The 24,381-nt window shown below is 36.4% G+C and overlaps 1 protein-coding gene across 1 annotated transcript in view; it reads left to right on the forward strand.

Annotated features, from left to right (window-relative positions):
• ipo11 (importin 11) overlaps positions 1–24,381 on the forward strand; it is a 262,035-nt gene that overhangs the window by 61,250 nt on the left and 176,404 nt on the right. The window contains exons 11-15 of the mRNA XM_006626819.3: positions 1,394–1,546; positions 5,549–5,592; positions 7,958–8,048; positions 12,077–12,124; positions 14,666–14,771. Of these exons, the coding sequence (XP_006626882.2) occupies positions 1,394–1,546; positions 5,549–5,592; positions 7,958–8,048; positions 12,077–12,124; positions 14,666–14,771 (442 nt within the window). The remainder of the gene's footprint in view (positions 1–1,393; positions 1,547–5,548; positions 5,593–7,957; positions 8,049–12,076; positions 12,125–14,665; positions 14,772–24,381) is intronic.

The raw sequence follows: 24,381 nt of genomic DNA on the forward strand, positions 1-24,381 counted from the left end.
AATGTGAGTCTACTGTTAGATGCTAGATGTGCTGTAATTGAAACCCCGATTAAGCCTTCCTGGGATCTGATGGATCTTATAAATTACAGGTTTGTGTGATTAATTTAATCAAGTTTGGCACTTATGACTTGGTTGTATTTTAACATGTTTAGGCTTTGATTTTCAAGTACGTGTTGGACTTAAACTGAAGATCGGGTTCACAGGACGCTTATTCTCTCAAGTCAATTAAAAAGTGCTTCCATGCAAATGAGTTTGGTGGGTTCACTGATCACTTTATTAGTGCTGTATTGAAAATGGTAATCCTAAAGGCTATGATTGAAAAAGCATATGGAGTTAACGCTGATTTTATTTTACAACTGTTCTTACATTTTTCAGATTTTTTAGTTAGGCTTTACAGTTAAACAATACATCATACTGTTTGCATTGTATCAATGTGTTTTGTTACCGTTTTTTCATTGTATTGTAGTTTAATATAAGCATTAGGGTTAGTCATATATCATTATTGGTTATTGTGCAATATCCCAGAGTTATGCGAGACAGTTTCACAGAGTGTCTGAAGCTTATGGATGCAATATCTGACCTGCTGTTCCAAAATCAGGCTCTTTGAAATGGATTGTCAGTGCAGAGTTGTTTTTCCTTACTGAAAATTTCATTAAAGCTTTGAATGAGCTGTAACCTATATATTTATATATGTATGAATAGGTATATGGTATATTTAAATGCTGTGTATCTTTAAAGGAGAGGGTTTTCTTTGATATATATAATCTTGTGTATATTTATAATCTTACAAAGCAGGTTAGAAATACAAACTTTATATCAATATTTCTGTTTTCTAGATGATAGAGGCTTCAAAGATAGTGCTTTATGTGGTGTAAGTGTAGTGTGTATCTGTAAAATTTAATAATCCATTTCTCTGGAATCATTGTGATTTATGCGACACAGGAAGGAGCATTAAGATGTATGAAGAAGACCACTCCACAGAGATGGTAGTAAAGGAAATATGAACTGCAGTTAGAGTGGAGATAGGTTAGCACTGCAAGCTTAGGGGACATGACCCAGGCTGTCAGAGAGAGTGTTTTATTAATGTGAAGAACTGTGGTAGCTGGAAGGATAGATGTCCATTTTCTTTTCATGTTAGAAGCATGAATAATACAAATGTATTTAGATAGTTATATATCCTTACTTCATCTTTTTATTTTGTCTGGTCTTTAAGCATTTGTTTCTACTATTGTTTACATCAGCAATCTTAAGAAAATTAAGAATGTGCAACATTACTACATTAATACTGCCACAAAGGATATTGAAGACTAGAAAAAGGCTTAATAGAGGTATCGAGGAAAAATACTACTAGTTTCTAATCTATGTCTATATTGTATAACATTTATTCTTTCAGATAGCAAGCCAGAAACCCTTGAAGCCTACAAGATAAAAACGGCATTCTTCACCTATCCCACCTTGACAGAAATAGGCAGAAGACTGGTATCTCATTTTTTCTTGCTAACAGAAGAAGAACTCACAATGTGGGAAGAAGACCCTGAAAGTTTTGGTAAATAGCTTAAAATGACCTTATTTTGGTTCAGTAGGCAGCAGTGGGTTATTGTTCTCTTTCATACTGAATCTATTGTCTCTTGGACGTGTGTCTTTAAATATCTCATAACTCTTTAAAACAAGTTTATGACAGGCATTCTGAGCAACAGAAAGAGGAAGTATGTTTAATATGTTCGTGTGGTTTGCTGAAGAAAATGAGAACTTTCATGTTGTGCCAGATTTCTTATTGGAAGATGGGAATTTCAAAATGTCTGACAGTGAAATGAACCTTTGCTGGTGGTGTAATGCTAAAAGGAAAAACTCAGGGCCTGTTAAATTAAGATTCAGCAGTCTGAGCACACCAGAGAGACAGTGCAGACAAGTTTTTCCAGGCATAACCTGCTTCTCTAGCCCAGAAAATGTTTTAAAGATATTTGGCTTTTTCCACAGGGAGTTAATGTGTCAACTTTACACCTCATTGCACATCAAGGCCCCGAACATCTGTGAAAGACAAATAACTGGTGTCTGTCATTCCACCAGGGCTCCTGTTCACTGTTGGGCATCTAAGCAGATGGACAAGTGTAAACTGTCGGTTGCATCACTCTGGGCTTCATTTGTCTTTTTCTGTGATATTTTTAATTTATGCACCTTTAAAGTTACCTCCTGCTCCATTTTGTCAAATGACGACTGAAGAGACATTTCCATGGCCGGCATCTTCATGTGTTCTGAGCTGGGAGTTTAAATTATTTTGTTGTTTTTGCTAATGTTATCTGTACGTACTCACAGATCAGATTTTACTGATTTTACTTGTCTGAAAGTAGAAGAATAATAGAAAATGATGTAAATATCCCATTTGTACACATGGGAATAAACAGCTACAAAGTAACTATGCTATGCAGATAATCAGTGTTGAACCAGTTTCAAAAAACAAAAACACCACGTACCATACAGCAGTTTTCAATTTTTGTTCAGCCGGACACCCCGTTCGATCGCCTAATCTATGCACCCCCATCACTTTCCTTTTGTATTACAAATGCACTAGTAAACTACACCTGCATTTGGGAATTAAGGGTAACAAAGTCAGATTTAATAGAATCCAGTTTCACCCTTAAATTGGTCTCAGTATCCAACCTTTGGCGATACTTTGTCTTGACTGCTGTGAGTGCAGAGAAACAAGCTAGTGAGTGAAATACTTTGTATCCATGTACTTTCTTGCAAAATGGAGGTCAGAGGACAATTTCTTAACGACACAGGTACTTAGTTCAACATTCAACGGTGTTGAATATCAGCAAAACCCTGAGTGCTCTTGAAACAAAGGCTACTGTCTCGAGCAACCCGCTGTTTTCCCCCAGGCTCTTTATTTGGTATCTCTCCCCGACTTCAACAATAAACTACCTCTAAGAGCTGTGTCTATGCTCTAGGAGCAGACTCTTATATTTTGTGTGGAGAGATGGTTTAGTGTAATTCTTTTAATTTTTCAGCCATTATGGATTTTTTTCACACACCCCCTAGAACTCAGCTTGCACAGCCCTGCGGTAAGCGCACCATATTTTGAAAACCACTGCTGTCACTAATATCCATGGTTAGTTTTTTTTTAATTTGATTACTTTTTTAATTTTTTAATTTGATTACTTTTTTAATTTTTTAATTTGATTACTTGAATTTTTTGCTGGCAGACATTGAAAATACAGCACTGAACTTCAAGTGCAGACATCTCTTGGATGTTTCTTGGGCATCGGATACATAATTGTACATGTCAATTGCAGAGCTAACTATTCTCAATGCTAAGAGCATTGTATTTATGAGCTTTACTGACAAATTTAATCCACCAGGAGGAGAGAGAGAGAGAATGCTGTGGGTCTCGTATGAGTTGTAGAACGGGGTGCTGAAAATTCTTTCCACATTGGGTAGAATTCAATTTTTTTATTGCTTTTTTCATAAATGCTCTCTGTCATATGCTTAACATCTAAGATTATTATTTTCCCATTAAAGTTTAAAGTTCCCTTAATTATTCATGTTTTGAATAATGTTAGCTGGAAGCATGTGGGTCTTTGTAGACTCTATCATCTCTAAAAGAAGTTTAAAAAAGATTCACTACCCTTTTCTACATTAATGAGCATTTGGAGTCTGTTGTGGAGTGATTTCAGACCTGTTTTTGGCCATCTTCATCTATAACTCAAAATATATACAGAACTGAACTTGGTTTATCCTATTTTCTGAACTATTCTGTATAGGGATCATTGTCAGAAATGGGAAATTTGTTATTAGCAAAATACTACTATTATGAAGAAGAATAGTAATCTCCTTTTGTTAGATTATTTCTATCTGTTATGATTATGGTATCAAGGAAATGTATCTGGTTTTACAAACTGCTTTAGCAACAGTCGGATGATACAGTATTTCATTGAGTTTATCAGACATGATATTTCAATGCAACATTAACACAATGAAGTGCCTGTTTACACTCCTGTTGCACTATAGATATTGACAAGGGTGTGAAGGGTAAAATAATGTCCATTAATATCTACAGAATTGTTTGTCTGCTAATTATATACTTTGTGGTAACGGAAAGAATTATTATTTTTACTACATCCAGTAATGATTGTTTAATTTCTGCAATATGATTACAAGCTATTAGTGTCTTGAGGCTGATGGATTTAATTACAAGTTAAAAGAAAAGGTTTTGAATAACATACAGCCTTGCATTTGACATTATGGCCTCTTTGTAGGTTTACTAAGTTTTAAGTCTATCAGGTTAAAGCTGTGAAAAAAATGGCAAAATGTTAATTATGTATTATAACAGTCCTTTGTCTGAAGGTATTTGAAAAGTAATTTGACTGCTAATCCCATACAGTGAGTCTCAATAAGCAGATCCCATGGGGAGAGATAATCACTTAAGGAACAGCATTATAATTAGTCATGAATTAGTGGAGCTGAATGCTTGTTCGGTGAAAAAAACATAGGTAATCCAGTCCAGGGCTTTTATTAGATTGTGTACTTTTTAGAGGACAAGGTATCCCTGCCAGCAACTGTGGTAACTGGACCAGGTACTGTAGCTGTAAAATGCTTCATAGAATCCCACAGCCATAGTTATAATAATCATTGAGTGATTATTGCCATTTACAGGCACTTTAACTTTATTTTTTATAAACGTATATTTAGGGTAATATGTGTTTGTTAACATTCATAAGTTCAGGATTTTCCATACTGATTTATTTTTAACTCATTTAATGAGGTTATGTAGTTCTGATTTGCATTGAACCGATTTTGCGCGCAGGTAACTTTTTTAGAAAACCATTTGTTTACTTTTAAAACTTTTTACAATATCCCATCCTGACCAATTGTGAGAAAATATTAACTTGTGTCAGAACAACAACAACATCACTTTATTAACCATTTACAATTTCTTGCATTAGGAATTATCTTTTCACATATCCCAGCTTGCTCTCCATGAGACAAACAGACACACGGATAGGGAGAGAACCTGGGGTCAGAGCACAGGGTCTGCCATTGTACGGCGCCCCTGGAGCAGTTGCGGTTAAGGACCTTGCTCAGGAGCCCAACAGAGTAGGATTCCTCTGCCGGCTGCAGGATTTGAACCGGCAACCTTCCAGCGACAGGCGCAGATCCTTAGCCACAGAGCCACCTCTCCGCCCAATGGAACGGAATTTATCAAATAAATCAGCTCCTTAATGTATTTGAATCTATGTAGTGTGTGTTTTAACAATATGTTATATTTTCAGCTGCAAGTCTTTTTGGATTTGTTTGTATGAACTTGACCACAAATTCATTTGGTGACTACTTCTGCGAGACACTTCAACTTGATCGAATAGCACTCTTATCAGAACAGCAAAGGAAAGAATGAAAATCAAAGACACATTGATCATTCTAATAATTCTAATTTGTAGGTGTGACCTGGTTTATTTAAATATTTTTCAAACCTTTTGCTTTACGGTTGCGGATCTTTCAGCCTGAATTTGAATGGGGATTTGTAACTTGTAGAATTGTGTCCTCTTTGCAGCCGTGGAAGAAACAGGAGGGGACTCTTGGAAGTACAGCCTTCGGGTACGTTCTAGCAGATACCATCTTCTAATCTCTGTGTGATCATGAAAGCCGTGCTATTTTATGTTGCTCATGGTCATTTTGCTATGTGTTATTTTACATTATTTTTAATCTTTTTTTTATCTTTTTAATTTGGTGGTTAAGTGAGGAAGGCATGATAAGCTGACTGTGATAATTGACAATAGATGTTAAACATGAGCAAAATGTGTTTTATTAAAAGACGCACAGGCCCTGTTGCCTTAAAAAGACATAAAAGGTATTGTTACCCGTTTATCTTTTAGTTTTCTAATTAAGAACTGAGGCTTTAAGAAAATGGGGTCTGTTGATGTTTTTGTTAGCCTTGTCATGTTTAAAAAGCATTTGTAACATGTTCTCTGTTACTTTACTAATATCGCTGTGATGAGCAGCAGGCTTTCTGAAAAGTGCGAAGAGTGTCTAAAGCATTGACATTACACTGCGGCTTGTCAAGAGCAAAGCTGTGATCAATTATGGTTACTCTCACTAAAGTGCAATTAATTCAAGTGACAGTCGCACACCTCTGAAAAATCAGGTTAGCACAATCAGATTTAATAACATACTAGTGTAGATAGGTGTAACTGATTGCAACACTGGTTACCAAGGTGCCTTTTCCTTGGATTTCTAAATGTCTTCTGTAAGTTGAGTTTATATTAAACAAAATATAACAAAATAAGAAAACTGTAAGGAATTATTATTAAGCGTTGGTTTCAGAATACATGAAATTGTAAAAGCATACAACAAGATAGCAGTTTTCATACACTGTCAGCAACACATTATTTCCTTTTAAATTATCTTAATCTAGCTATCTGAAATTACCTCTCGCAGGTTTTGCTTTCATACACGTACACATTTGAACATTCGTACTGTTGTGTGTGTAAGGAATGGTGGATCTTTGTTGTAAGTAACAATGTTGTCGTAAGTAAAATGTTAGTGACATGTTAATTAAATTATGTGAGATTTAATTGAATTATGTAAAGCCTTCCATGAAGGGAGGGCCCAGACTTTTCTGGAAGCCTGCTCAGTATTATACATAGCAGTACCAGTAGGTGCAGCACCAAGGGAATCTTATCTTTATCTTGCTACTGTATCTGCCTTATTAGCAGAACAGGGGTGAGGGAAGCCAGCCCCTGCTTCACTTGGTGTATGTATGTCAATTCCTGTTTAATATTGCAACCCTGATGCAATAATATAAGCAAAATGATGTTAAGGTAACAGCGGTCTTATTTGGACTTCCACTTGCTCAAATTGTATTTCTTGGCAAAATTGTGAAGTATGTATTAAAGGATAGAAAAAACACCACAAAACGTATTTGCCATCCTGCCATCCACCTGGATAGAATGTGCCGTTTAGTTTTTTTTCTCCATGTAAAGGTGTTCTTAGGAATATAAGTAATTTAAACCTGAGTAGGAATGGCTGTTAAAGAAATTAAGTAAAAAGAAAAACTCTTAAATTGACCATTTTGGAGTTATGTTCTTTATTTTTTGCCAATTAAGATAAAGTATTTAACAGCAAAGACGATTTTGTTGCACACTTAGTGCCCTTGCAGTATAAAATTGAGGTCATGTTTTGGAAAGGTTGAGATACAGGTAAAGTGGTTCCATCCTGAAGGTAATGACTCTCAGGTGTTAGAGATGTGGGAAGGAAAGTGAGTCAGAGAAAGGAGTGGTGAAGAAGACCTGAACACCATAAGCAAGAATGAGTTAGGAGATGCCATAGAAAGAGAAGCAAGAGGAGAGAGATGCTACAGTAGATCCAAGGACCATCCATTTGGGACACCTGTGGAGAGAGTGTGAGGAAAGAGATTCACAGATATACACTACACCAGCAAACATGGAAGACGTAGTTAGGGAGGCAGGAAGAGACCTGAGCAAAAGAGGTGAATGCAGCTGTTATGTGTTTCAAAGGCACCTGATAGGTCAGAGATGCTTAGGACAGAGGTAAATTAGGCAGCACAAGTAGGGAGTAGAGAGTTGATAACTCCAGTTTCCATACGGCTTGCAAGACAGAAGGGAAGTCAAGAGAAGGCTTCCCGAGGAACTAGACGATTTGGTATTCTTTGGAACCAGAAAGAAAATGACCACATAACAGAAGACTGTAAAGGACAAGGAATAAAAGGAATTACAGTGGAAACAATAGTCTGGAAAAGATGAGAAGGAAGAGTATAGTTTTATGGGTTTATTGTCCAGGAGTTACTTCTGGAAGCAGCTTGCTGAAAAACAGCTTCAAAAACTACAAAATCATCAACTCTGGGAAGGCATCTTCATATATTCAATTTGAAAAATTTTCTGTCTCTGGAATGTTTTTTATCTATTATATTCACATTCATTTTTTTTCTGTTGTTTATTCTCAGCCATGCACAGAAGTTTTGTTTTTGGATATATTCCATAATTACAGTCAAACACTGACTCCAGTACTTCTTGAGATGGTTCAGAATTTGCAAGGTATGTTTTTTTTATATTTAATATTATGCAGTTTAATACTATGTGTTGATGTGGATGTGTTATTTGTTTTTAAGGGAACAAAAGGTAGATTGAGTAGGCCTTTACCCTGTTGTTTTGGGAAAATAGAAGCACTAAAATAACTATTGAATTTGGAATTTTATAGTGTTCTACATATGCAGTGCCTTGCAAAATTGTAAAGATGTGTATATATATAATTAATATGAAACACCATCCCTGCCATCAATCATGGTGGTGCCAGTATTGTATTATAGTTCTGCTGGCAGGGAGCAAAGTACTGGAAGATCCTCCTTCAAACCAAAATGGGACAAAAGGTCACCTTTCAGCAGGATAGCGACTCAAAGCACAAGACCAGAGCTACAGTAAGGTGGAGTGTCTTGAGAATGTGAATGTCCTTCAGTTGAACATTCAAAATCTCAACGTATTAAAAATCTGTCGAAATATTTTAAAGGTGCTGTACATAAGAAGTCCTCAAGCAACTTGAGAGAGTTTGAACAAATCTGCCAAGAAGAATGGGCAAAAAGTGCATCAATGTTGGAAGAGATTTTCCCCCAACAAAACACGTGATTGTAATTGCTGCCAGATGTGGTTCTACCAAATAGAGTTTGTGGCTCTGAATCCTTATGCAGTCAACATAGTTCATTTGTCAACTGTAATTTCTTAATTTTGGAGGTTTTATCTTTTTTCCCCAAATATGACAAGATAGACATTTTATATCTTAACAAAATTGGTGGTCTGTATGAAATAATTTGTTTTAATTTGATAAACCCATGCATGTAATGTTAGAAAATGCATTAAAAAGTGCTCATTAGTTCCTTTACAGGCAGTTTGGAAAGGTTAAATCTTCAATAAAGAATATCACTTTGCCATTTCAATGTAGTCATAGGAAATATATGTCCATTTAGATAAGTGCTTTAAATAATTAGAAGACATGGTTTATAAATTGTTAAATCGTTGTAGTTTGTCCTGCCAGACCTTGATGGCAGAATCTTGAATTATGTGAGCGCTCCTGGTTGCAGTACAGTGTAAAGACCTGAAAGCCTTTTAGCAAGGGCTTTCCTTGTTATTCAGCTCAAATCCTGATTCTGCAACAAAAGTTGCATCCTGGGAGTCCTGAGTTTGGCACTTCAGCCCTTCATTGTGATCATGAACTTTAAAAATGCACATTCAGTTGGCAACAATGAGTATTCATTATTATTTTTTTTAGCTGTGCACATGAAAATGTAATTATTGAATTGAGAATAATGAAGACAAGTAGAAAACCATAAGATAATTACAATACAGAATGTTGTGTTATTCGAAAAGGAAGAAAGAGACATATTTCTGCTGTTGCAAAAGGCAGCCACCTATAGCACAACAATCCTTCTTGTTTTAGTGAAAGAAATTGTTTGTGTGAAATATGTCTCTAATTAGACATGCATTGAAGAGCCATTGGTCTGATGTGTCTCGGAAATTAGCTAGATTCAGTGAACACATTAAATGCTTTGTGATTCATGACTGGATCATGTAATCGACCTCATTTTCTGAACACAGCCCAATTGCTGGAAAAAAAACTGATTGCTTAATGTGCTTATAACCTTTAAAGGGAACATCAGATTAACTTACAGTATAGATACTCGTGTGCAATTTGATTTTATATTGTAGAAGCCTTGCACAAAGATTAATGCTTCTACTCAAGACCATGCTTTTGCCATTGGGTTTGGTTTCATTTTCTTGCTTTCACGCTGTTTGATTTTGAGTGGGATCTGTACTAGAGTCCTCCTCTATCAACCCAAGACCACCTTTTCAAGCAATTCAATTAAACATCTCTAGGGCCTGATGGTATTCTAGTTATTGTTTTTAAGGACACAGGGGATTTCGTTCAAACTGTAGGCTATTAATAAAACTCTTCCCATAGTCTCTCAGTACAGGGTAATAGCTAGTGCCTGGACAATTGCTAATGTAGAGTTCATACTTAGAAAAGACAAATACTGTACGAAGTAATCATCAACCAACGGGATTTACTCGTATAATAATGTGGTGAGTGATGTCCTTCAGATTTAACCCCCTGTCAGAGATCTCCCTCCATCCCTCAAGGATAGTAGATCTCTTCTTAAGGCCAGGGTGCTTTCCCTGTATCTTTTTCACCCAGCAAGGGTTATATGTCACCTCCCTCTTTTCATAAGTAGGTTTTATAAGCTTTAATAATGTTTTTGTGCTGTTTTTGAATCCATGGACCTGCCTCAATCCAAAGACATGCATTTCTTGGAATGCCTTCTGTCTGCATTTCGAGAATATATCTTTTATGGGGACTTTATTAATACCAAACATTATCAAAATACCTCTTCTGGAAATCTTAATACAGCTCCTCATTTGCTATGGTGCTATATCTATCTATGGTGAAACATTTTTGCTAGAGAACAGTTTGTTACATTCTTCAGAGAATTTACTCAAAAAACTGTCCATTAAAACATGAAACCCTAGAGCTGTCATAGAATGAGACTGTATTTGTATAAGTGTTTTAAGTGCTAGATTTCCCATTGTTTTTTAATGTCTAATATAAAGATATCACGAACAAAAACATATTAAAGAAACCTAATGTGGAGCCATTGTAAACAGAAAGCACATATTTTTGACAGGAATTACAGTCAAAAATATTATTGTCTAGCCGAATGGGGAGACTTAATCTTTCATTTTGAAAGAAGTCTTGGCGTTTATCTACATTAAATCGTTTCTTTTCTCAGGATTAAAGGCATGTTAAGACTGGATTATTTTAGGTGATTAAATGAACGTTTAGGAACAATTTAGGAGTAACTTCAGGGAATTTAATAAGAAAGGACACTTGGCAATTTAGCTTAAGAAAGATAATATCCCACTTTACATTTGTAGAACGTGCATGAGTATCGGTTTGAGTAGTCATTTCTGAAATACATTTGCAGTCGCAACTGAAATCCCAAAAGTAATTAGGAAAAAAGATTAAATTTCCAGTAGTATTGAGGAATTGGTGAGAATCACACTGACATATTGTGATGTATAAGTGTAAAACAAAATATTTTAGTTGCATTTGTCAATAATGTATAATGTTGCTGTTGAGCCCAGTGTAATTATTTGTGCATTTACACTCTAGCTTACCTTCTTTTGATAAAATATTTCAAAATTCCATTCACTGTCATGTACAGTGCCTTGCAAAAGTATTCACCCCTTTTGGATTTTTTCACATTTTATTGTGTTATAGCGTGGAATCATGATGTAGCTGATGTAAGTGCTTTATAATGTCAAAGTTTCGAAAAAATCGAGATATTGTACTAAATGTAAAGTAAAAAAAAGAAAATAATTGAATGCCTGAGTATTCACCCCCTTGCTTTGACACATAAATTACCTCCGAAGTAACCAAGTGTCTTCTGCGAGTCACATAATTACTTGACTGGAATCCACCTTTGTGCAATTGAGGTGTTTCGCAAGATTTCAGAATAAATCCACCTGTGTTTGGGAGCTGGCTTAAAACCAAAAAGGTTAATGTCCTGGAGTGGCCCGGTCGAAGCCCAGAGCTCAATCCAAATAAGCATCTGTGGAATGACTTACAGTAAAAATTGCTGTTCACAAACTGCCCCCATCCAACTTGATGGAGCTGAAGCAATTTTGCCAAGAAGAATGGGCAAACATTCCAGTGTCAAGATGTGCAATGCTGAAAGAGATTTATCCAAAGAGACTCACAGCTGTAATTGCTGCCAAAGGTGGTGCTACCAAGTATTAACTCTGACTGGGGTGAATACTTATGCATTCAGTTATTTTCTGTTTTTTTATTTTTAATGAACTTAGTAAAATGTATGGATTTTTTTCCCCACTTTGACGTTATAGAGTACTTTGTGTTGCTGAGTGGGGGAAAAAATCATGGTTATATTAATCATGTTTCCATGCTGTAACACAATAAAATGTCCAAGGGGAGTGAATACTTTTGAAAGGCACTGTATGTTTACATTGTACTGTTTTGTAACACGTTTTAAAATATTGTAATGTACCTTTTACTGCAGGCCCAACAAATGTGGAAGATTCTGTTCGCCTGCTGATCAAGGATGCTGGTATGCTTTTCTATATTTGCCTTTCTTTATTATGGACATTTAGACTATTTAGACTAAATGTCATCCCTAAAATGAAATTTAACTTTAAATGACCTATATACATATTAATGTTAAACTCTCAAAAACAACTTGTTTTTCCTCCTGATTTATCTGCAGTTACACTTAGTGCAATAAAAACATTGTTTTTTAAATGGGAAAAAATATTTTGGAGAAAACCCACCTTTCCAGGAGAAAAAAATACAACTCACCATTCTGTAAAAATATACTTACTGGTATTTCCATAATGAGTTAGGTCAAGAAAATAACATTTCTGATGAAAACTTGGGAACCAGATGAGAAATGCAGCTCGTGGCAGGTGGGAAATAATTTATTTGAAGAGTGTGTACTGTTAGATGCACGTCTCAACTCACTGGCTCATGTCTGTTGGGGTATCATTAAATGCAAAGCTTTTATATACCTTACTGGTCCAGCAATATTGAGAAGAAATGTGAAGGAAATTCCTCATGCTTGTTAAAATGTCCATATATTATATTAATCAAATTCAGCAAAACAAAACAATTGAACAATATTTCACGTTATATTGAGTGAGTCTGTAAACTTTCAGCTGTGTCTTACGAAGCTAATTTACAGCAGAGAGAACATAAAGTGTTCAGTCTCCACATTAATCCTTAACTTGAGCTATTTCCTTGAGGTGAAGTGCAGAGGAGTTCTTTTAAAGTGATTTTAGTACATGATTATTGTCCATAACTCATTCACTATCAGGTAAAAGCCTCCACCTTGAGATCAGGGGATCAGTTTTACAAACCGCTTCTGGATGGAAGCTTGCTAAGAGCAGTTCCATAGCGTTGAAGAAAAAGAAATGAGCATGGAAAGTGTTTCATGTTTCAACCCTTTGAACAGCTGAGCTGATGTACATGAATGCTCCATTCTAACTTGAAACAGCATTTGTGAAAAGGATAAAAAGAAATGTAACTAAGGGTTGGTGCGGTTTAAGATGAGACTTTTACAGTTGCATCCCTCACTGGGACTTCAAAGATTTCAGAAGTTACCCACAGAAAGCCTCCCACTATTTGGCCTGTTGCTCTTAGCTTGACTCTTATTTGGCACTTTGAGGTGTGTAAGGTAGTGGTCCAGATGTGCTCCTACTGCCAGCTCTGCACCAGAGATGGAAAATGCCTTGTGAAAGAAGAGCCACGTCAGACCCTATAGTCTAGAAAACTCTTGCTCAGGCCCCAAGTTCCATGACTGTCTGGCTGTGACAAATGTGCAGGCTGAGGTTAACCCCCAGAATATAATCTATTGGGGGGTGCATGTCTTACTTCACGGCATCAGTTAATGTTTCTGGTAAATTGCCCGTGAGATTTCATCAGATCAGCAGGCTTTATCATGAAGAAGGTGGACGTTCCCAGGACACCGTGATCACATAACAGTCACAACTGCTACAGTCAGTGTTAGTAACTTGTTGATGTTGATGTTGATGCTGAAAATGAGATGTCTATCAAGCCTTGGTAAACCCTGTTCTAATAACAATTAGAACTGGAGAAGTTCACATAATCCAAAGAGTATACAGGCTCCTAGCAAATGCAATTGAAGACCCAGTTGTTCATGTTCAGACAAATTAATTTAGCTTAAGCAATACATTTCGCAAGTGAAATAAATGCAAAAAGTATAACCAAGTCAGTGATAGTCTCAGTGATTCTGACTATAACGTGCAAAGACGAACAGCTACAAACATTAATCTGTCAGAACAACACACTGAGAACATGTCATGTCAAGGAATCTTCAGCTTTTTCTGCTATTGGAATACCTACTTGTTTGACAAAGGCTGTCTTTACAAATATGATGGGCTACATCAGTGATGTGGGCACCTGTTGGTTTGGGCATGAATTCACTGAGAAATAACATTTAAAAAAGGGGGAATCTAAATAAAATACATCCGATGAGATAAATGGGGAATATAGTGAAAAAGTGTAAAAGAATCAAGTAAGTAAATGCTTATACCTTAAAGACAGAAGTGTTAGAAACAAAAAGAAAACACATACTGCATTAGCATGCATGTATGATGGAATCAAAGAAACATGGCTAACAGGGATCTTAAAGATGGAGGAGTAGCACTATGTGTCAACAAGAGAATTCAGGCTCAGGAATGTAAATTAAATCAGTGTTTTCTGAAATTATATGCAATAGCTCAGTGTTGTGTCTTCAGATATGAATGACTGTTCATAGAGTTTTGGTAGACACTGTGGGGATGCAATGAAAAGTCAAACAGGTTTTTAGGTTATGTTAAAATTGTACAGTGAACTAGCTTAAGTTCGATTGAGTCACTACCCTTTTATTAGTCCCTCGAGAAATGGGCTAAGGGACCATCTGAAATCAGTTTGCTTGAGACTTTAAACTGTTTATCTGCTCTGTTAACTGTATTAACCTCTAAGGGCCTATATAAGCTTATTGATTACGTATTTAAATAAGGAGCTTTGGTATTTGAGAAATAGACAAAGACCATGGGTGTGATTTTGTTTTTTCCCTTTTTTTCCCTTCAAGTTTACAATGCAGTGGGACTCGCAGCTTATGAATTATTCGACAATGTGGACTTTGATCAGTGGTTCAAGAACCAGTTACTGGCTGAGCTACAAGTTAATCACCATAGGTAAAGTATCAACAGTTCCTTCCTTAATGCATCGATACACACCAATCAATTTAAGGACAGCCTATTGTGTATAGAGGAGTGTGTCCTGGGAGCTATATCAGTTTTTTTTTCTAATGATACTTCTAATGTCTTTGTATCTTTGAGAAAGCAGTTATCTCCCTTTTTACTTATGCCACAGGTATTCATGAACAAGCCATATGAACAGGGATGTTGTATCTGGTCGTTTGACATGCGTGTTGCTTTTGTCATGAATGCGCTAGATTCTGCGAGTGGCTGATTTGATAGTTTTGTCAACTTCTGTGAACAAAGTGCCTGGCAGTCCATTTCATAGGTTTTTCAGCTGCTTATGTTTGGCAGGAAATGACAATGTTTTGATTCAGTACGATGGCTATTTTCCCAGTCATTGTGAAAGGGATGCGGTTAAATGAATATGATCATATTCAGGAACAACATTATTCATATTCAGCTCATACACCTGCGTGAGATTCCAAAGAACATTCTGCAGAACACCATGTTGCTCTCTGAGTCCTCCTTGCCGTGGAAAAAGCAAGTGACATTTCCTCCTACTCAAGAACAGACCACTATTGTCTCACTTTATAGATGAAAGGACCTGCATTATTTCTGATATCAAAGGGATGCATTTGTATGCAGGTGTTCTGCTTTTAAAAAAGTATATATTTCTTCATCTTAAATTTCCAAGATTACGCTTTTAAAATGCATTATAATTCTTTGCAAAATAACCTTAGGAAATAATTTTTCTTTTTTTTAATCACCAATTATTTTTCTGTTAATCCATCGATTGTGGAATAGCCAGTTGTATGTTTTAAGCCATGTCTCAGCACATGTCTACAAACTAAGCAACTTCCATTTTCCTTCATTTTAAGGGGAAAAAAATGATTTTTTGTGTGTGAAGTTTTCCCAATTCATTGATTTCAGTAAAATGGGAAACAATTTAATGATTCTTGTCTTCTGTATCCCAGCAGAAATTCTACAGTTTTGAATGCAAATTCCACCCGCAGATCATACTTTGCTTTAAAAGTGTGGTGGAGCATACAGTGATGGTTAAATAAATGCTGCGTATTGGTGGTGGTGGAGGGGTTCCCCATTATCTGTAAAGCGCTTTGAGTGGAGTGTCCAGTAAAGTGCTATATAAGTCTAAGCAATTATTATTATTATAAATGAGGAAGGGGAAGAAGGTGTTGGTGAATTTAAAACGAGACAAACTGGGCTGAATGATCTTTCAGTATGTACAGCCTGGGTACACGTTTTATGTCTTGGCTTCTCTTCATGTTCACCAGTTCAAGGTCCTTGCCATCTTCAGTATAAGTGATAACCATTTGGAACATTAAACATCTGCTTTATGCAATAGGTTCTTAACATTTGCGAGGGTTGCGAGAGAACCATCTCTACTCATAATGTATGATTACCACACCCCCCCCAACTTACATTAAATTAATGTAAGTTAATTAAATTAACATTGATCAACTAAAACAAACAACAGTAATCCAAAAACTTAAAGTGATCAACTTAAATTAACACCATGAATCTCTCCTCTCCGTTCAGTGGAAACTTTGCAATGTCTCTCTGCACCTTTACAGCTATTACCCTGACTAGCATGCTCCATTGTGAAGGGGCTCCATTGTGATTTATTAATCTGTCAGTGAGCCAGTAAAGTCGGCTTCAGCCTGTCATTCCTGCAACTTTGTTGCAATCCAGAAAAAAGAACATGTTCAGATGCAGATGCTGGGTAGTGGGTACTTAGGCAGGGCAGTTTCACATTCCTAATCTGTTGTTCAGCAAATAAGATAAGATCACTTTATTAGCCATATAAAGTTTCTTGCATTAGGAATTTGTCTTTTTGCATGCCCCAGCTTGCTCTCCATGCGACACACAGACAGGGGGAGAAGCTTGGGGTCAGAGTGCAGGGTCATCCATTTATACGATGCCCCTGGAGTAGTTGGGGTTAAGGGCCTTGCTTAGGTGCCCAACAGAGTAGGATTCCTCTGCCGGCCGGGGGATTTGAACCGGCAACCTTCCAACCACAGGCGCAGATCCTTAGCCACAGTGGGAAGATTGAAATTCATCTTTTGGTAACAATGCATTGTGAACATCAATCTGTAGAGTGTGTTGCAGAATTAAGTGGTCCTACTAAAGTCCCTGTAGCGATCTTTAGGAGTTTTACCTGAAATGATAGGTAAAGGGTATGCTGCTACACAAATTCAGGTGTTGAGGGATTTTTCTTTACTCTCTTATAAACTAAACACTCCAATTAAACATCAATAAAGAATAAGCAATAAAACTGCACTTAGCCCTGTACCTGTAGTTGTGACTTAGTGTTTCCACTTTTGCATCAAATATCACCCCAGAACTCACCTCTTTTATGTGCCTGTAATAAGTTTGAAGAAAAAAGTATTTTTTTTCCTGTGTTTTGTGGTGGTAAATCTTTTAATTAAAATCTCATTTTCATTAGCCAACTTTGAAATACTTATGTTAATGAACCATGGTATTCAATCATTTTAGAAGTAATATATCTGGCAAATGCTGTAAAATAGTATGTAAAATTAAGATTGATTCTGAACTGATTGTCATCTTTGTGGTTTATCTTTTGCACTCTGTTAAAGCAATTACGTGAGTTTCATTTTAGCATTTTTAGGTCAACAATTCATCTTCTCTGAAGCACAGCAAAAGTAATATTCATGACCATAATTCACTAGCTGACTTCCTCCTGGTTTCAGTGGCTTATTTCATGTTTGAAGTTACTCAAACAGGGAATAAATATCACATTGCATTCGGCTCACATATTTTTTAAATTATCAACGTGTGTAATGAGTATGAGAATTTCACATTAGCTGTAATAAGAAATTAAACTTTCCTCCAGGTGCGTCTTAGGAGATCTTGCCCATCCATTATCTTAAACAATTGTAACTTTGTGCAAGAAAAGTGAATTATTTTTTCTGTTTTCTGAAATACACCATCTATTTTCTGAAAAGTAAAAGCACTCTGGAGAAATCAGTCATATTGTAAGCCTCAAAACTAAATCTGTGAAAAGTCTGGTTTTTGCTGTTTGCGGTAGTGAACATAGAATAAATTGTACATAATTTTGTGGAAATTTGTGGATATTAAATTTGATTTCAGAGCAAAGGGAAAGGTCTGTCATTCTGAAAGATTTCATGACAGTCATAATTATCTTAAGGCAGTCTCTGAATTTATTCCATCATTGCTTGTAATACAGTGAATGAACTACTGTCTGTTCGGATAGTTCTAGACATTATACAAATATTGGACACAACAGAACCGGTTCTAAGGGTAGCATAGTTGAGCATTTTTAGGTTAAACTCCCAATGTGTTAGAATATTTTTTTTGGTTAAGCTTAAAAAAAAGTTTGCTATCCTTCAGTAGGTCTTGAAGATTGGATATAAATTGTTTCTGAAGTAACAATTGTAACATCATATTGTAAAAAAATATGATTTTAAGTTGATTTAGAATTGTACAGCCTGTAATACTATAAAAGCTGGTTTTAAAATGTCTTCCTTTGGTGTCTGAAATACTCTTGGAGCTGTGTTTTCACCAGTATAAAAATCAGATAGAGTAATATTGAACCAAGCAAAGGTAAATCAACTGGTACACAGTCCTTGTGCTATTATTCATGATTCACAAGTAGCCTGATTATGTTTGAACGATCTCTAATGTATCCACTGTAGGTGCTCAGATTTGTTGCTGTCCCGACAAATGTTTTCTTAGCTAAAAATTTTTTTTTCATATTTGCAAAAAGAATCTGGAAGTGTACGTGGTGAAGAATTTGATGAGGTTGCTTCCAGAAATACTGAATATTTTTTACGAAGAACATAAAAATATTTTGTTGGACTTCCATGTGATTACCTATCTTCAAATAATGTGTTCTTATATATTTATGCTAAATTTTCAACTGTTACTTTAAGATAGAGTGGAACAAAGTCAATGTCAAGGCTGGTGATGGATTACTATATATATATAATGAAAGGCATGCTATGTATAATGGAATGGACATGTAAATTAAAATAAAAAAAACAGTGGCAATGATATCTATAGATTACAAGCTCATTGCCAGACCTGTTAAAATGATACACAAGGACAACATTCTGAAAGGCATGATTATATAGTTCCCTGACTTGAATAGCATTAACATATAGATGCAGAAGACTTTAAGTTGATTGGCAACAGAGACAAAGCGCCCTGTATGACTCAAGACTTGTAAGGTCCCAGAGCAAGTGTGGCTGTCAGTCTCTCAATAACATGTGATTCATCACAATCTGAATGAGTGTGGAATGCAGATACCGCTTTCAAAGAGAAGTGGTTAACGCGCATAAAGAGCCATTTACAATTCTGCAGTTGGATCACCTTAAAGCCAATTTTGACACAATGGCATTAAAGCCATTTTATTGTAAACAAACATCTGTTTTTAAGCATTGTTACAGTTTTCAGTTATGTTATCTTTTTAATTAGTTTTTTTTATGTTGTAAATTCAGTTTAAAGGGTCTATTTGAGTCTCAGTATGCACTGTGTGTAATAAACTATGAAATGCATTCAACATTATTTCTATTTTCCATATTCATGGAATTTATTCTTAACACCCAGTAAGAAACATGCAGTAAATTACAATTCTGAAAGATTCATCTGCTTGCCATTTAGTGATATTTTGGCTCCAATATTAACTATAGAATAAACTTTATAGTTGTAATTTTCTCATTGCTGTTGCAGTGTAAAGGTGCTTTTTGTGTCATTTAATTTTCAAACCAGTAAATGTAAGCAGAGAGTGCTAACTGTGTTTTCTAGGAGGTTAATTATAGCCATTCATGAGTTTTGTTGTTTTGTTCCTGGCTAACATACTGATATATCCAGGCTACCTAGTGATCTCAGACCTTTATCTCCAAACCATCAGCGTGTCACTGGAATCAGTGTGGTGGTGTATGCCAGTGCCAGTGTGGTATACTGGTTGCTGTTCCCCCACCAGACATTTGGCAGGGAGACTTCCTGGGGCTGCAGTGTCTGACTCTCTCAGGTCTGGAGGAGAAATGAGGACAACCAGGTTAAAACTTCTGGTTTCCCTGTCGCCACAAAGTGTTATCCCCTCAGTGGATGCAAAAATGCATTCATGCCAGAATTCCTCTGATCTCTAAAAGTGCAACCTGCACTCCAGTTCTCAGCTTGTTTTGGCTCAGCCTCTCAATGTAAATTATTAAGGGATTTAATGTAAAATTGTTAAAGGAATCTGTACACCAGTGTATCTGAGTATTTGAAAGTCACCCCGTGCTGCAATATTATTGAGATCTCAGCTAAGAACTGGGATAGTTGTAACCTAAATATTAAAAAAGGTTGAGTGAATTTTTGTGGTGCACATTTTCAGTGTCAATCATTTAATTATAGATGAGTGAATCTACTTCACTTATTTTCTTTTTTTTTTTGCTGTTATCTCACAACGATCACAAGTTACTATTAGGATTCTCCCCACTTTAATACTTTACCATACATAGTTCTTTTCCGACTGGATTGTTAACACTGGGCGCCACGTAATGTTTAGCATTGCTGCCTTGCAGTGCTGGGGCACTGGATTCAATTTCTTGGGTTCTGTCTGTGTGGAGTATATATGTTCTCCCGTGTTGTTGTGGATATTTGACCGGGTGCTCTGGTTTCCTCCCGCACTCCAAAACATAATGGCACGTTAACTGGCTTCTGCAAAAAAAATGACTTTGGTATGAGTGCACATGTTTTTCTGTCTGTGTGTGCCCTGCAATGCCTGTTGCTTGCCGGGTTAGGCTTCGACACCCCCATGTACTGGAGAAAGTGGTTTAGAGAATGGATGGTAGATATTTACACCTTCAGTGGCAGTCCTGATGTTCAGAATTACAAACTCAATTTATTCAGTTTCACTCAGCAGGAAAGAGATGAGGCTCACTTTTTTTTGTACTGAAATACAGTACCTGGAGATAATCCCATCTAATTCTGCTGTGAAAGGCATGCAGTTTGAATGACCAGTTCCTGATGAGAGGAATCATGTTTCAGTTCATTACAGTTTTTGAAGCTGTAATATTTGCAAGCAGAAGCAGCATTGGGAAGATTAAAAGAATAAAACTAGCGAACACAGTGCACTTATCATGCTGACTGTATGATGGAAATTATACTTAAAAATACTTAAGCATGGAACCAGTAAACCATAGTACGTTTAATTTTGTTTTGTTTTGTTTTTTACCAAAAGGCAAAACTGGATACTAGGGTTAAATGCAATTTGAACCCGTATTACCCATTGGAATAGCTAGTGTAACATACTTCACAGCTCCCAGGTCAGAAATAACTGATAAGTGGATATGCTGAAGAATTAAAATCTCAACATTTGTGCACTGGCTGTGTTCAATGACCACTCCACTGTTTGAGCCTCACTGTAAACTACTTCTCCACTTTACATATTTTTTCCATTACTGGAATTATCCATTTAATATTTACAAGTTAAATTTGTCAGGCTTGTGTACTTTGCAAGTTACATTTCTATTACATTTAAAATTATAATATGTAAGAAGTATCTAAAAGACAGGTGACGTCACATACTTTTTAAAATAATTTTTTATATACCTGTTTAATGTATGTAAATTCAATTATTGTGTAGAAAATTACTTATAATTATGTAATTATTCTAATTGACTTGAAGTTGAAACAATCTTCTTCTTCGCATTTTCCCACTGTGGGGTCTGCTTGTTTGCACTGATTTTTCCACTTCGTACGGTCTGCGGCATCTCGGCAGGTGACTTTTGCGAGGAGCATGTTGTCTTTCAGCCGATCCAGCCAGCGCGTAAATGGTCGTCCACGGGGCCGGCGCCTTCCTCATTCAATTCAAGGGCGGTCTTTGCCAATGATGTGTCATTGCTGTGGAGCACGTGTCTATACCATCGCAGGCGCGATTCCCTCGTTTTCTCAGTGATTGGGGCGACTCTGAGTGTTCTTTGCACCTCTTCATTCATGACATGGTCTAGTCTTGTCAAGCCGAGGGTCCATCGCAGCATCTTCATTTCCATCGTATGGAGTGCCTGTTCATGTTTCTTTGTCGTTGGCCAGCATTCAGTTCCGTATAGGGCCACTGGTCTGACCACTGAGCGGTAGACTTTGGATTTTAGGCATAAAGGGATCTTCTTGTCGCATAGTACTCCAGTGACCTGCCGCCATTTCATCCAAGCGGCGCTGACTCGCGTCTTGGAGGGTAGTGTAGTCGGAGTTGACACATGAGCCTAGGTTCTTGAACTGTGTCTCTTTGTTCAGTTGGACCCCACCAGCTGCGATTGTGCCATCGGTTTGATCACCACATTCCAGGTACTCTGTTTTCTTGATGTTCAGTTTCATCCGGAATCATTCAAGGCGCGTCTTCCACTCCTGTACTTGTTGTTCGAGGGCGTGTCACGTTTCACTAGCTATCATAACATCGTCAACATACAATATTGAAGTTGAAACAATATTGCAGTTTAATTATCCTGATTAATTGATTTTAAGTAGGATGATCATTGTATCTCTTCATTCATGCTATTATGGTTGAATGATTGCAAGACATTATATTATTTCACATTCTATTACTAGTTAGAATCCAATAATCTTTGTTTTTTTATTATCCCCACTATGTCTACTTCAAGAGAATATTTTAATGGTGAGGATATTATGAACCATTATGATATTGTTCTTAACTCTCGTATTTTTATATTTCAATTAACCTTTTAATTGCCTGAGTTTTCTCTTCATTAGGTGCTTTACAAAAATATTCCAGTCCTGGAAATAATATCGTACTTTAATTTTGCTTAATGGCAAGTATACAGTATATCTTTTCAAATGACTTTTTTTATTCAAATATGTAATGATTAATCTTGAAAATATTATGGCTGAATGTTGAAGGTTGAATTTTATGAAGAAAAACATGATAAGGTGAAATTAATTAAATTTACTTAATTGCTTAAGTGTTATACCCCCCTATGTCAATGCTTGGTAGAAGCACCTGTGTCGACTGTTCTGTTGAATTCAAGATTTTGGCCACCCAAGGGTACTCACATTCTTTTTTTGAGAGCACTTCAGTGTTGTTTTTGGTCTTGTACTTCAAGTCATTGTCCTGTAGAGGTGTGAATGTTTGACCCAGTTGTAGGTTCCCAATTGATTCAAACAGTTTTTCTCTAAGATTTTCCCTGTACTTTGCACCATCCTTTTATGCATTAATACTGATGCATTTGTCATTCCCTGCTGAGAAATATCCCCATAACATGTTGTTACTGCCATTATGCGTAAGAACTGGGGTGGGGCTGACTGGGAGATATGCTGTAAAGAGCTTGCCCCAAACACTTTGGATTAAGTCCCAAAAGTTACATTTTTCCTCATTTGACCATTAGACCACCTGCTATATCAGCAGTATACCTCATTAATCAAAGAGATTAATCTTTTTCGATGAAGTCCTTTTGCTTGCTTGGCACCCATACAAGCTAGTTTAATGTAGGGACTGTGATGTCATCAGAGTATGAACAGCAACTCCCATCTCAGACAACTTTGCACATATTTCAAAGTCGTAATTGCATCCCTAACCAAGTTTCTGCGTGCCTGGCTGTTCAGCTTGTGCTAGACAATGTCCTGGAGATATGATGCACTTTCCACTTAATAATGGACTTCTCTGTATTCAAAGGGATAAGGAATCTTTTCCTGATCCATGCCTCTCTTACACTTTATCCCTGAGTTGTTTCTAAGGCTGTTTTACCAATTTATAATAATTGACAAATGGTCAATATGTCATATTACTTTGGTGAAGTATGGCTTGAATTTCAATATTTGTGGGAACATACAGAGACAGGAGAATTTACTTAAGTAATGTTAAACTACTTCACCAGCCACATAAAGTTGCACATTATTCTCATTATATACTCTTTATAAATTCAAATATTTAACTGAAAGCTCAAAAATACTTAAGATCTGTGCTGTACCTTACAAGTTGTTAAAATATGTTTTATGCCCAACTGGATCACGAATTGCATTACCAGATGTGACCCAATATGTGAACTGTTCCTGCTCCAAGTCTGTTAGGCCAACTGACTCCAGACTTGGTTTGTGGTGTTCTAGTACTATCATGATGAAAAAAAAAATAATTATCATAAAAATTCACATTTATAAGCCCACCAAGGGTCACTTTAAGTTAAGACCCATGAGGTGCTTCAGCTTTACAATGATGGGGTCATTTTCAATACTTTCAGCTTGAACCCTTTTGTGGAGTCATTGAATGAGACCGGAAAGTAGGTAGACACTAATAGAGCTGGTAGTGAGAAAGAGTGGAATTGATTACATCTAAGGAATTGGAGTGAAACCTCTAAAATGGAACAGGTGCCTGGGAATTAATGGGTTGACATTATTTTAAAGTTTACAACCCATAGCTCCACAGGAATACTGTCAGAGTTGTACACATTTTGTCATGAAATCTGCAGATCTACCTGGCTGTAAGAATGGAAGTACATAGAAATATTATGTTCCTCTATGTATATACTTAGATAAACAATGATGTAGTCATTCTTCAGATGAGATGTGTTTCAAGTATGATTATCACCTCACCCCCTTTTTGAATCAAGAC

Source organism: Lepisosteus oculatus, chromosome 3, assembly GCF_040954835.1.
Source record: "Lepisosteus oculatus isolate fLepOcu1 chromosome 3, fLepOcu1.hap2, whole genome shotgun sequence".
Taxonomy (NCBI): Eukaryota; Metazoa; Chordata; class Actinopteri; order Semionotiformes; family Lepisosteidae; genus Lepisosteus; species Lepisosteus oculatus.